The sequence below is a fragment of the Bactrocera tryoni genome, chromosome 2, assembly GCF_016617805.1.
Source record: "Bactrocera tryoni isolate S06 chromosome 2, CSIRO_BtryS06_freeze2, whole genome shotgun sequence".
Classification (NCBI taxonomy): Eukaryota; Metazoa; Arthropoda; class Insecta; order Diptera; family Tephritidae; genus Bactrocera; species Bactrocera tryoni.
Window position 1 is genome coordinate 5,198,904 of NC_052500.1, and position 12,032 is coordinate 5,210,935.

Genomic DNA, 12,032 nt, shown 5'->3' on the forward strand with positions numbered 1-12,032 from the left:
ATTTGTAGCCACTTGTTAGCGCGTACCATTTACCGAAAATCGTGTAGCAAAATTTGAGCTAAGATCGGCTCAAAATTTGTCTTTATCTCTCTCAGAGGCTACATTGGCTTTTCAGCATTACCATACAATCTCCAGTCGTTGTCATTTTGGTACTTGACTTAAGGGTTTTAGTACTTAATTTGAAAGAAATCGTGAAATACGTCATCAGAAGATACGATTTTTTGGGTGAATTAGTCTCCCTTTCATGCTATTCTCTAGTTCTAACTGAGGTTATGTGCCATAAATAGTAATGTATGTAAAGGTTTTCTTAGAAAGGTTGAAGCAGAAGAGAGTTCGATGAACTGAGGGCACTGAGAAATTATACCAAATACCCTCCTTTCCTGCTACTCCTCCTCCTTTGAGACAGAACAAAACTTATAATATTATTATATTGTTAATATATTTCTTGATAGAAAAAAATCCAATAAGGCAAACCTTACCACATTTAAACTTTACTTACGCTTTTTAAAAAACAATAAAGCTTCAGTTATAGTTTTTTATACTTCCAATAAATATAAAATAAAATAAAAAGAAATTTCAAAATGAAAATTCAGGATAATAGGACTTTCAAAAGATACATACTTATTTATTTGTAAATTTGTATCTAAATTAATTTTAAATAATTCAGCCCATATAAGACAGCTGTGCTCACAGGGCTTGACTATCTAACGTCCTGAAATTTAAATATTCCAACTACGAAACGAGCGATCTATGCATATGCCACAGATACCCATACTGGACACGGCAACCAGCCAACCGACCGGTCAGGCGAAGAGAAAATGAAAACGATACTGACCCAAACACTTGTTTCACTCCAGTGAACGCATAAAATATTATGAATAAATAGCTGAGCTGCAGCCCACCTGCTTGCAATAACTAGCGCGTGTACGTGCAACAACCGGTGGTAATGCACACAATGCAAGTCCTGCGGGCAGGATATATTATGCAATGTGTTCATTACTCGAATTGCGATGAACTCCGTTTGTGTTATTCTGGATGGTAGGAGGCAAACTAAGCATTTGACCGGCGACCAGCACGAGTACTTTGTGAGCGTAATTATTAAAATTACAAGCAACATAGCGGAGAGTGATGGCATGTGACATGGCAAAGGGCGAATGCGTGAACGACGGACAGCCGCGCGTAGCTTACCTTTTGAAGAGTGCCTTCTTGCTTGTTTTTTCGCTTCTTTTTTGTGACAAGGTAGGCGGCAATTGCAGGAAAAACTAAGTGTCGCCTTCAATTGTTGTTGTTGGTTTCAACTTTCATGTGTCGTTACGGCAGAGTATTTGAATTCATAGTTCTATGTGAGTTTGTGTGCGCGTTGGCGCGCGGCAGTCGCCTGCCAACACCATTGCCACTGTCCGGCGCATTTCCGTGCAGCGCTGTCGGGAGGACACTTCAAAGCGAGTCCAGCCGGAACGTGCCCTGCAAGCGTGCCTAGACAGGTAAGCGGCTGCTTGTTGAAGGAGGTGTTGGTTGCTGTTGGTGGTGGTGGTGGCGGCAAACACACTTGCCCCGCGCGGTGTGCAGTGGTGCATACTAAGCGTGGCAGTGCAACAGCCGTCGACTTTGCACCGAAATTCGTGTGGTCATACCACCGATCGCACTTGTTTTGCGCTTATAATATTGTGTGTTGCACCAATTGTTGTTGTACGCGGTGTCGTCTGTCACCTGAACGTGCACAAGTTGCTGTTTATTTCCACAATTTTTTTAAATTATTTCCTCGTTGAAACTAAATATTGGCTCCCCCTTCACTTGCCGCAAGAAAAGCGCATTAGATATTCCATGCGGGCGCGAGCGGTTTGCTCCCGAACAGGTACATTAAGCGTGCCACAGTTTTTAATGAGCCCGCATGCCGCCGCAACGTACTTGTGCCACACCAAATTTACTCGTTCCGTAAATGCAACAACAATGCATGGCTTTCGCGGCACAAGTAGTTGCACATTTGTTGCAAAGTATTAATTGTTCTTTTTTCAGAAAGAATTACAATTTACAATACTAATGTGTAGCCACCACTTTGTTGCACACGTAAATGTAAGTTTGCAGCAAGTGTGGCATGCATCACTATGCGCATGTGTTCGCCAAAGGTGCTTTGCACAAGCAAGTGTTGAAGTGATGTTATTTTTAATGACAGTTGCAAAGGTCAATTGGAGGGAAATTCTCACTATAAACATTTTGCAATTTGTTCGAGGTGGTCTTAATGGCCACTGATATGCGGGTTGGAAAATATATGAGGACGGTAATTTGGTTAAGCTGCGGTTAGATTAAGCGAAGCGCTACAAAGAAGAAGTTGCGCATAAAAATTAAGTTTCAATAAAGGTGCAACATTTTAGAGCGATTCGCTAATAATTGGATATTCTAATAAAAAATAAAATAATTTATAGCTTTCTTTACAGGGGTATTTCTTATAGCGTAAAGAGGAAGAAGAATATCTGTTTGTGAACAATCATAATATATTCTTTGATAGACAAAACTCGAATAAGGCAAACCTTACCACGGTTAAACCTAACTTGATTCATACTTTTTGAAAAGGAATAAAGTCTTTCTTTTTTATACTCCCAATAAATATAAAATTTAAAGAAGTAGAATTTCAAAATGAAAATTTGGGACGGGACAGTCAAGAAAGAAGTGAAGGAAGAGGATATGTTAACACCGACCTGCTCTCATTCCACCGTTAGCGATTGTAGGGTGCCTTTCCTTGCTACCTCATCAGCTTTACAGTTTCTTGTGATTCCGCTGCGGTCTGGCACCCATTCCAGTCTTATCATAAAGACACACGATGCTATTGATAGCGAAGTTAGGCACTCTCTGACCAGCATTGAACGCACTGTTAATGAGTTCAAGGCTAGTATCGCCGCTCTGTTATCTGAGTGGATGGTCACTTCTCTGAAGTAGCAGATTTACTGCTACTTTAATGGCAGTAACTTCGGCTTGGAAGACACTGCAATATTTAGGAAGTCTGAAGCTGGAGTTGATAGAGAGCTCCTGACAGTAAACCCCTCCACCAACCTTACCACCAAGATTGGACTCTTCCGTAAGGAAACTCACTGTTCCTCTTCTTCAACGGCTTCTTCCAACTCCCTTACCGGTATATGGGAAGAGAAGGAGCCACTAAATACAAGAGACTCTTAATACTTGTAATATAAAATATATCCAAATTTTAATAACTTTCCAAATCTACTTTATTCATTGCGTTATCCGGAAGGAACTCTATAGCAATAAACAAACATTTTAACAGTAAAGCCACCTTTAAAGTTAGGCAATATAGACCGAAGAAGTTCGGTTTACTTAAAACCATAACTAAACGGCTAATCGAACCTTCAAGCGTTAGAGTTTAGAGCAATCTCTCTAAATCGGCTTCAGTAATTAAGAATAATCAGATATAGCTCGCATAATTATTTGACGGTGTGAAATTCGCTCTTTAAGAAATATGGGTTCCATAGCGATTACCGTTTATTAATTGTCTTTCATCTAGAGAAGTAATGAAATGAGGTTGAAACCGTTTTAGGACTTTTCAAAGGAACTCCGTTTATTTTATGAAATATTCAAATAATTTTATAGTCATCTGAGGATATGAATCTATGAAGATTACAATAAGCTCATGCTTGAGAATTCCAACAGCACTGAATTTCACGTGTATTTTTGGAATGTTCGTCAAAGAGACTAAGCATTTATTAAATAAAAATACAACTACAAATTAAATACGTATATAATAAATGTATATAAAAGACAATGATTAGGAACTTTCTGAAACAAACTTATGCTTTCAACCATATTCCAGCTGATTCCAAAACAAACCAAGTACAAGCTTCAAAAATTGACAAATGCCTAACTAAAATATATATTTTTTTAGCTTCTCCTTTACTAAAACACTGTTTATACTGCCACCTTTAATTACACTCTACAAAAACTCGATTATGCCAAGGAAAGAATCTGGCGCATAATACGGACTACTTTTCAAATATTTTTCATGTGCTTTCACTTATTATAAACTTATACCAAATTGTTTATGCAAACTGGGCACAAGTTCATCCCAGCGCGCTTGAAACAAGTTGCCAGCCACCAGTTCCATATTATATTTCCCAGCAAAGCCCATGGAAGAGAACTTCTCATGACCGGTAACATCGGTGTTGGTAATCTTGGCTTCATCGAACACTTGTTTACCGGGTTGCTTGTAAATAAGAAACACGTAACGTAGTACGCCACTCATTTTAGGTGCCATCGGTCCAATATAGGGATCTATGATATCACCCTTGGCGATGTCGACACCCGGTACATTGACAACCAACCAGTGTAGCCATTCGCGCAACAGCGGATTCTGACGCGTTGGTATATCCGGATTAACCATGATAACTGTATAGTATGCATCTGGCTCGGATGTCCAATACAGCTTGGGTTCGGCTTTGGTTTGAGTGGGTGTGAACTCCTCGCCGTTGCCCACGTCTAAGCCGTCATTATATTCAATCTGGAAAAGATATACAAAAATTTTTTCTTTATGGATAGAGTGAATTCCTTCTTGCTTCTTCTTCTGCTTCGTCTGATCGTAATAGTGATTATATACACAGCCTTCTATGGGATTGTTTAACGGAAGAATCAGCAAATTTTATAAATATTAAACCAACCTTCAACATCTCCTTGGGCGGTTCATCCAGTATATCAGACACTACCTCCATATCCCGGAAAAGCTTCTCCACATCGTAGTCCACCGCGACTGCACAACGTGCCGCAAGAAAGAAACACAAAATGCGTTGCCACATTTTCCAAAACCTCAACACAGCACACTAACTGAGAAATCGTTCACAAACTCGGCATTTATACGGGTTTTCAATAAAGGCTTGTGAGTAATTGCGCTAATTTGAAAGTATTGCAAAAGCCTTTGATCTATATTAGCAATTCATTCGTGGCGATTAGCTGCATGCAACTTGCAATCAAAATATTTATTGTAAAAATTGGCTTGGAAATTAATGTCAATTCAAAGTTTTGCAGTTATTGTTATACTTCGCTAAAGTGATTCTTTAAATTGGGTAGTAATGCGTGTGCATTCACATCTCTATTGTTAGATTATTTGAATACCATAATCAAAATGTAATTGCATTTAGAACTCAACTCAGATTTTAGTTTTTTTTTAGGTGTTTCCTCAGCAGAGTTTTCAATCAAAGCAGTAAACGGAGGAAGCTTCTACTTTACTATAAAGTACATATATTAAGGTATTTTGATATCAGAATGGGAGCTGATTGTAAGTTAATTTGATGCCTTAAGACTACTAGTATTAGTATCAGTAGTATCAAGATAATGACCAGCCCCTACTGTATCCTTGGTAAGTCAAAAGTTCCTGTGCAACTTAAAACATTTTTATTTTCAATATTTTATTCATAGCATTTATCAGAATACTAATAACATTCTTCTGTCAACAATTATCTCTATTTTCTTTCTGCTTGATGAAAGAGGACAACAATAGATTAACCATAAGATAATCCAAGGCCATAAATATTCCTATAACGTTTTTTTGACATTCAAATCGGACAACAGATTACGACGTTCGTGTGGCCACGACATTTATGTTTTTGAGAAGTGTTAAGTTTCAACGATGCAGTATTCGAAAAGTTGTAAGTTGCTTAATAATGCATAATATTGAAGTATATTTCCAACATTAGATTCATACCAGATATTAAATTAATTAACTTGAAGCTCCTTTTACATAGATCCACTTTTTTAGGTTAGAAAATAAAAGGAAATTAATATTTTATTCAAACAACAAACAGCAAAGAATCAACTTAAGTGGGGATACCTCTAAAACCGTCAGAAAAGGTAATTCTTTCCACATTTATTTGTTATATATTAATAGGTATTCTTGAACTACAAAATAAAAACTATTTATGTCAAAAAAAAACAAAATGGCGGGAATAACAACGATCCCGTAGATTGACATTTTGTGCGGCCGTCAACTTCCTGACGAGGCTTCAGGAAGCTTTAATAAAGTGCATAGTAGAGAGGTTTTGAGAATTTAGAAAAATTGGAGATGTAGGCTTGGATTTTGTAAAAAGTGCAATTTTTACCTGTAATTTTCGACTTCAAAATGGTTAAACAGCTGTCAAAATGCCATTTTTTTGCTCTATCACGAATTTGAGTTTAAAATTGTGTATAAAATACGCTTTAGTTCAAGTAAAACGGGTTAATAACCCACAATTTTGACGGCCGGACCAAAAAAGTTAACTTCGAGAAAACGAGCCTCAAAGTTTTGGTACCTATACAGCTGCATAAAGTGCACTAGGTCTAGGGCCTATTTCTTCGAAATATCCGGAATAAACCAATGAAACTTCGGTACTATACTTTTGAATAGTTTTTCAATTGAGGTATATCGCGCCTTAAAGTGCGAGCCATACCTGACTGTCGTCAAATATAAAAAACTGTACAACATCCTTGGTTTATATTTAAGATCATAGTTTTATCGTAATGAAAAAATTAACGATGACAGCTGAAAATCATCCAGTTTAATAAATAGAAGTTCAAAATATGAATTGGAATTCGTTGATCATTTTGATCCGACTTTTCTGCCAAAGAAATTTTGAATAAAATTTAGCCGGCATTGCCTGGATTACGATTGCAATCCCATAATTTTTAACACTGGGAAAGTATTAGATCTTCCATATAGAAATGGTCTTCATATACTATTTTTTTTGTTTTTGCATTTCAATTCGAGTTAAATTTGTTTCAGCTGTTTGGCAGAGTTCCAAATAAATCTCATGGTTACTTGAAAAGGGAGACGCAGGATCACCTGATCACTTGTTTTTCATATTTTTATAGTTCGTATATTTAAAAATGACACACTGAAAACTTAAATCAATAACTCAAATAGTTTTTGAGGTAGAGTCTTCTAAAATAGAGCTGCTCTATTCAATCAGTTTATTTTGTACACGCGTTTTTCTCGAAATAGTATTTTTCGAATTTTCGAGCGATGACTCGAACACAAATGATCAGATCATCTTTAAATTTTTTAAGTGTTTTGCACATAAATCTACATGCAATGTCCAATGTTTTTTATCTGTTCAAAAACTGAAATTGGCAGGCTGAAAATGACCAATATTTGGAGTACAATTCAAATTATTTTGAGCGCCGCCATTTTGTAAATTTTTTATCGCAGGGCATTGCACTGAGAATATCTTCCAGTTTAATGAGAATTGTTAGTTTTTTTTTTGGTTTTATTCACAGAGAAGGCCAGGATTACCGCAGCAATTGGAAATATTTTCTTTACCAGCGCCGTCGAAGATCTCGTATAACTCAAAAAATATTTAATTTTCAATTAAAAAATTCGGTGTGTCATCTTGAAATATGTATGTATGTATGTATGTATGTATAAATATACCCTGAAAATTTAAAAATTATCAATGGAGTTGTGGTTTTTGTTTTTAATACCCAAAACTCAAGTTTTTTATGCCCTTCACCAGCTATTCCCAATAATATAGCTTATGTGTATATTATATAAAACTTCGATGTACATATGTACATGTATGTAAGTAAGTAGTTATTATTAGTTGAAAAATAAAAAAAATATTAAATAAAAAGTAAAAAATAAAAATAAAATTCCTTCTACAATACTATAAAACAAGTACATATATATTATGGTAATAAAATAAGGTAAGATAATTTTTAATATTGTATACAATAAAAACACAACTTGCATTAACCATGTAAGTAAGTATCTTCATAAACATTGGCAGCGCAAATATTTCAATGTGATAACACCCTTATAAAACACATGCTCTCTTACAAGCTCTGTTATTGTAAATATTTCATACTAACAAAATCATACGTTTCTTGCTTTGTTTACTTCTCCTGGAATTCCAAGAACAATGCTTTGTTCCATTTTCCAAAGCATGCCAGTAGAATTGTAGTTGCTTTTGCACTGTTTTATTTAGGATGAAAAACAAAACAAGTGTTTGATGCTGTCCTTCTATTTTTATGTGCGCCTGATGTGCGTCTGATGCTGATCGTGGCCATTCTAAATCGAATCCGTCGCATACAGGTGCACAATATCCATACATATACATATTCGATACTCGATCGCAAAAATTACCTTCCATTTGAATTTTATAATACGCGATCATTGTTGTAATTACTAAGGTGGGCGATCTTCGTGTTTTTTATTATTGCTGTGACGTAACTTATTTATTTTAAATATATTAAGGACATCATAGAATAACCAGGCCCACAAAGTCAGGCAGCAGGTGGCCTCGCAATAACTGAATGGCTTTACTTTGTAAATATTTCACATAACAACAATACTCTGTTTCAGTAACCAAGCGTTCCTAAGCTCTTTCCCATTTGGCATTTTACAGCTGAACACCAACAAAACTTCAAAGTTTAGAAGGATCTGAGTAAAAGCAAAAATAAGTTAACAAAAACAATACTTAAATATCAAATCTTTATATTTTGCCTTATTTTCTTTTATGTTCGCCTGGTGAATGTAAGCCAAAACAGTACTCTACAAATGAAATTTGCGTCCTTGGTTGATTGGATACCGGGTATTAGAAAAAATTTTATTTAATTAATTTCCTAAAAATCAATCAGTTTAAATATCGACTGACTAGGCGCCCATAAATGCAGCGAGAGCCACTAAACTTATTTATTTCTCTATTTTGTTATTTACTTTATTCTAAACCACGCAACAACACTTGTTCGTTCCAATTGCTTTTCTCAACATACGCATAATTTTCGGCTGGCGGTACATGCAAATGCAAAAGACAACAGTGCAATGTCACCACTCATGAGTAGCTGATACCGTAAGAGAGGAATTTCTATTCCTTGAATTGTTTTGTTGTTAAGTTTCGCAAGGTAAAAACAATATGTGTGTAGTAAAGAAAACATTATTTATTTTTTGTGTTTTTGCTATATTTTCGGCGCAAGCTTACTGTTTTTCATGCTCTCCTAGTATTTCGTGGACATTGTAAATATTGTTTTCTGCAGGGTGATTCAGATGAAAACAAAAAATTGTTTACTTAGAGGGTCTCCAAAAACATTTAAATAAAATACATTGTTTCAGAAATAGCAACGAATTTATTTTACTGACTTTATGACAGACATTATTATTATAATAGCGAATATTTAGAATAATTTAATTTTAACCAATATTTAAGGTGCCTAAAGGACCGTGCTGAAATTACAAATACAATACGAAAATTTTCTAGGCATTCTGTAGTGAAGGTAGGAATATGGTTCTAATATATTTATGAAAATATAGTGTACATTAGTATGTGAAAAGAATTTCTCAATTAACTTCTTACTTTGTAATACCAAATTGTTTATGCAATAGCGTAACATACTCGTCCCAACGTGATTGGAATATATTGCCAGCCACCAGCTCCATACCGTATTTTTTAGCAAAGCCCTTCGAAGAGAATCTCTCATGGCCAGCCACACTCGTATTATTGAGTATGGGTTCACCGAATTCTCGTTTGTCGAGTTGCTTGAAGACCAGAAAAACATTTCGCACCAAACCACTCTCCTTTGGATTCAATGGTCCGATGTAAGGGTCTAGCACGAAACCTTTAGCCAAATCTGTGCCCGGTATGTTAACCACCAACCAGTGTAGCCATTCGCGCGTCGCTGGGTTCTGTCGCGTCGGTATGTCCGGATTGGTCATTATAATTGTATAAAACGCATCTGGCTCGGCAGTCCAATCCAACTTCGGCTCATCTTTAGTTTGCGTGGGAGTGAACTCTTCACCTCTGCCAACATCCAAGCCGCCATCGTACTCAATCTGTAGAAAATAAATAAATGAGTGTTTATGTACATACAAGAATTAAATTAAAAGTAAGATCGCTGATGTTTCGAGAACAAGGTTCTTTAAATCTTTAAATCTATGCTGCAAAAGGGCCCTTAATGCTGTTAAATAATGTCAATAAATATATAATCCCCTTTACCCTTAAAAAAGTTCCAAGCAACTTGAGCTTTCCCAACAGATGAAGCCGGTGGCAACCAAATCTGATCTGATCCTCATCGACTAGCGATCATATGTAAATTATTAATATTATTTGTAAGTATCCGGTAGGAAGGAGGCCTTAGAGCCACATACTATATAATAATGAAAATACTTTGGAATGATAAAAAGATGCTTTTTTTAAATCCCCCACCTATTGAAAGTTATTCGGTATTTCAACAATATGAGTACAGATTGGGAAGGCTTCGTTCATAAATGTGTCAGGATGTTACGTTATCGACAAAATATTTTGTATGTTAAGTAAAGGGACAGTTAATCGTTCTTGCCATGAAATATTAGCTATTGGAGGACCTAGATATTGTCCGATTCAGTCAAAGCATTACATAAAATTTTAAAGGTTGGTCCCTGACTGACCGTTAAGCCTAATAAGCATCCATATGCTCAATCTTCTGGTATGGATTGTTGATTCCCTTCTGCTCCGCTTGATAAAACTTCTCCAAAATATTGAAACTTATTATACATTTCTTTAATTTTTTATTTCAATGGACTTTTTTACGAAAAGTTTACCTTCAGCAATTCCTTGGGTGGTTCATCCAATATATCGGGCACAACTTCCAGTTCCCGAAACAGCTTTTCAGCCTCAGTATTCTCGGCTGACACACAATTTACTGCAAGATAGAAGATTACAATCCGTTTCACTTTGTGCCACATTTGTATAATTTATATAAAATATACTGAATTTCAAAACTGAAGTACAAGGCTTTTTATATAAAAAAATTTTCAATAAAATTAAAATGGCACAACTGTGCTAATTTGAGTAAAATTCCATGCTATTGACATAACACTATTATTTTAAATGACAAAAAATTACAAAAACAAGAAAAAACGTTAACTTCGGTTGCACCGAGGCTAAATACCCTTCACAGGTGCATTTCAGTTAGTAACTATGTGTTCAGTTTGTATGGACGCTATATGCTATAGTAATCCGTTCTAAACCAGTTTTTTAGAGATTACATTGTTGCCTTAAAAAATAACATATATCAAATTTCGTGAATATATCTTGTCAAATGTGAAAGTTTTCCATACAAGAACTTGATTCCGATCGTTCAGTTTATATGGCAGCTATATGTTATAGTGGTCCGATATCGGCCGTTCCGACAAATGAGCAGCTTCTTGAAGGGAAAATGACGTTTGCAAAATTTCAAAAATATATCTTAAAAACTGAGAGACTAGGTCGTATATATACAGACAGACGGATAGACAGACAGACGGGCATGGCTAAATCGACTCAGCTCGACATACTGATCATTTATATATAAACTTTATTGGGTCTCCGACGATTCCTTCTGGGTGTTACAAACTTCGTGATAAACTTAATATACCCTGTTCATGGTATAAAAAAATGTTGGTTGCATGCAATGGACGAACAATAAAAAGATTTTAAATTATAAAATTAATGTGTGGCAATTTTAACGGCTTTATATGGGTTTGTAAATATTATAATATATAAGCACATGTGTACAGAAGTGAAATGACAAAAGCTACTTACATATCGTCACCTGAAATGCAAAATAACTTAACATCACTTTTCACAAGTTTGCAGACGAAGAAAAATCCGCATAATAGAAACCACTAATATTGAAAAAATTTTAGTTTTGGTTATAAAATGGTTATACATTGGTTATATATTGGTTATATGTTGGTTATATCTGTCAGCGGAAGCCGAAAACTTTATGCTACATATAATATATCTAATATGATTTAGTGAATCGTAAGCAATAAAAATCTGAATTTAAATTTTTGTGATGCGTTGTTTTGCATTTTAGGTGACGATATATGGTATGTAGCCAGCGTGAAATTTTATGTTTAAAGTTAGTAAAGAGGTGCCTATTATTTTAACCACAGCCGTACTTTTAGTAACGCATTAATTTAGACGTTTCGCGTTATTTACAAAATATATTTTACTATTTTTCACCTAATTGAGTGTTTCATAATTTCTACTTAAGCCTGTTTTCTTTCCTTATTTGTAGTTTTATACCAGTCTACTACAACAAGT

The 12,032-nt window shown here is 35.4% G+C and overlaps 2 protein-coding genes and 1 long non-coding RNA gene across 4 annotated transcripts; 1 reads left to right on the top strand and 2 right to left on the bottom strand.

The window, feature by feature from the left end:
* Window positions 1–3,667: 3,667 nt before the first annotated feature.
* On the bottom strand, window positions 3,668–4,840 carry LOC120769583 (putative odorant-binding protein A5). Its single transcript, XM_040096642.1, has 2 exons — window positions 4,662–4,840; window positions 3,668–4,504 (listed from the first exon to the last, which is right to left on the bottom strand). The coding sequence occupies exons 1-2, from the start codon at window positions 4,794–4,796 to the stop codon at window positions 4,025–4,027; spliced, it is 615 nt and encodes a 204-aa protein (XP_039952576.1). The 5' UTR covers window positions 4,797–4,840; the 3' UTR covers window positions 3,668–4,024.
* Window positions 4,841–5,255: 415 nt separating this feature from the next.
* On the top strand, window positions 5,256–7,384 carry LOC120768636. Its single transcript, XR_005704790.1, has 4 exons — window positions 5,256–5,356; window positions 5,416–5,645; window positions 5,756–5,847; window positions 7,249–7,384. It is a non-coding gene; the product is annotated as an uncharacterized LOC120768636 (long non-coding RNA).
* A 1,689-nt stretch (window positions 7,385–9,073) lies between these two features.
* Window positions 9,074–10,721, bottom strand: LOC120769498 (putative odorant-binding protein A5). 2 transcript variants are annotated; one of them, XM_040096528.1, is made up of 3 exons: window positions 10,544–10,721; window positions 9,321–9,796; window positions 9,074–9,254 (listed from the first exon to the last, which is right to left on the bottom strand). In XM_040096528.1, the coding sequence occupies exons 1-3, from the start codon at window positions 10,685–10,687 to the stop codon at window positions 9,221–9,223; spliced, it is 654 nt and encodes a 217-aa protein (XP_039952462.1). In that variant the 5' UTR covers window positions 10,688–10,721; the 3' UTR covers window positions 9,074–9,220. The 2 variants fall into 2 exon arrangements, with proteins under 2 accessions (XP_039952462.1, XP_039952463.1); XM_040096529.1 differs by having other exon boundaries at window positions 9,074–9,796; window positions 10,544–10,720.
* Window positions 10,722–12,032: the final 1,311 nt, after the last annotated feature.

Bases quoted from the DNA above. Each gene is read 5' to 3' on its own strand.
- LOC120769583 (XM_040096642.1), bottom strand. From the start codon at position 4,796: ATGTGGCAACGCATTTTGTGTTTCTTTCTTGCGGCACGTTGTGCAGTC. The intron at 4,505-4,661 runs GTTGGTTTAATA...TATCTTTTCCAG, and splicing joins CGCCCAAGGAGATGTTGAAG to ATTGAATATAATGACGGCTT.
- LOC120769498 (XM_040096528.1), bottom strand. From the start codon at position 10,687: ATGTGGCACAAAGTGAAACGGATTGTAATCTTCTATCTTGCAGTAAAT. The intron at 9,797-10,543 runs GTAAACTTTTCG...TATTTTCTACAG, and splicing joins CACCCAAGGAATTGCTGAAG to ATTGAGTACGATGGCGGCTT. The intron at 9,255-9,320 runs GTAAGAAGTTAA...TAAATATATTAG, and splicing joins AAACAATTTGGTATTACAAA to AACCATATTCCTACCTTCAC.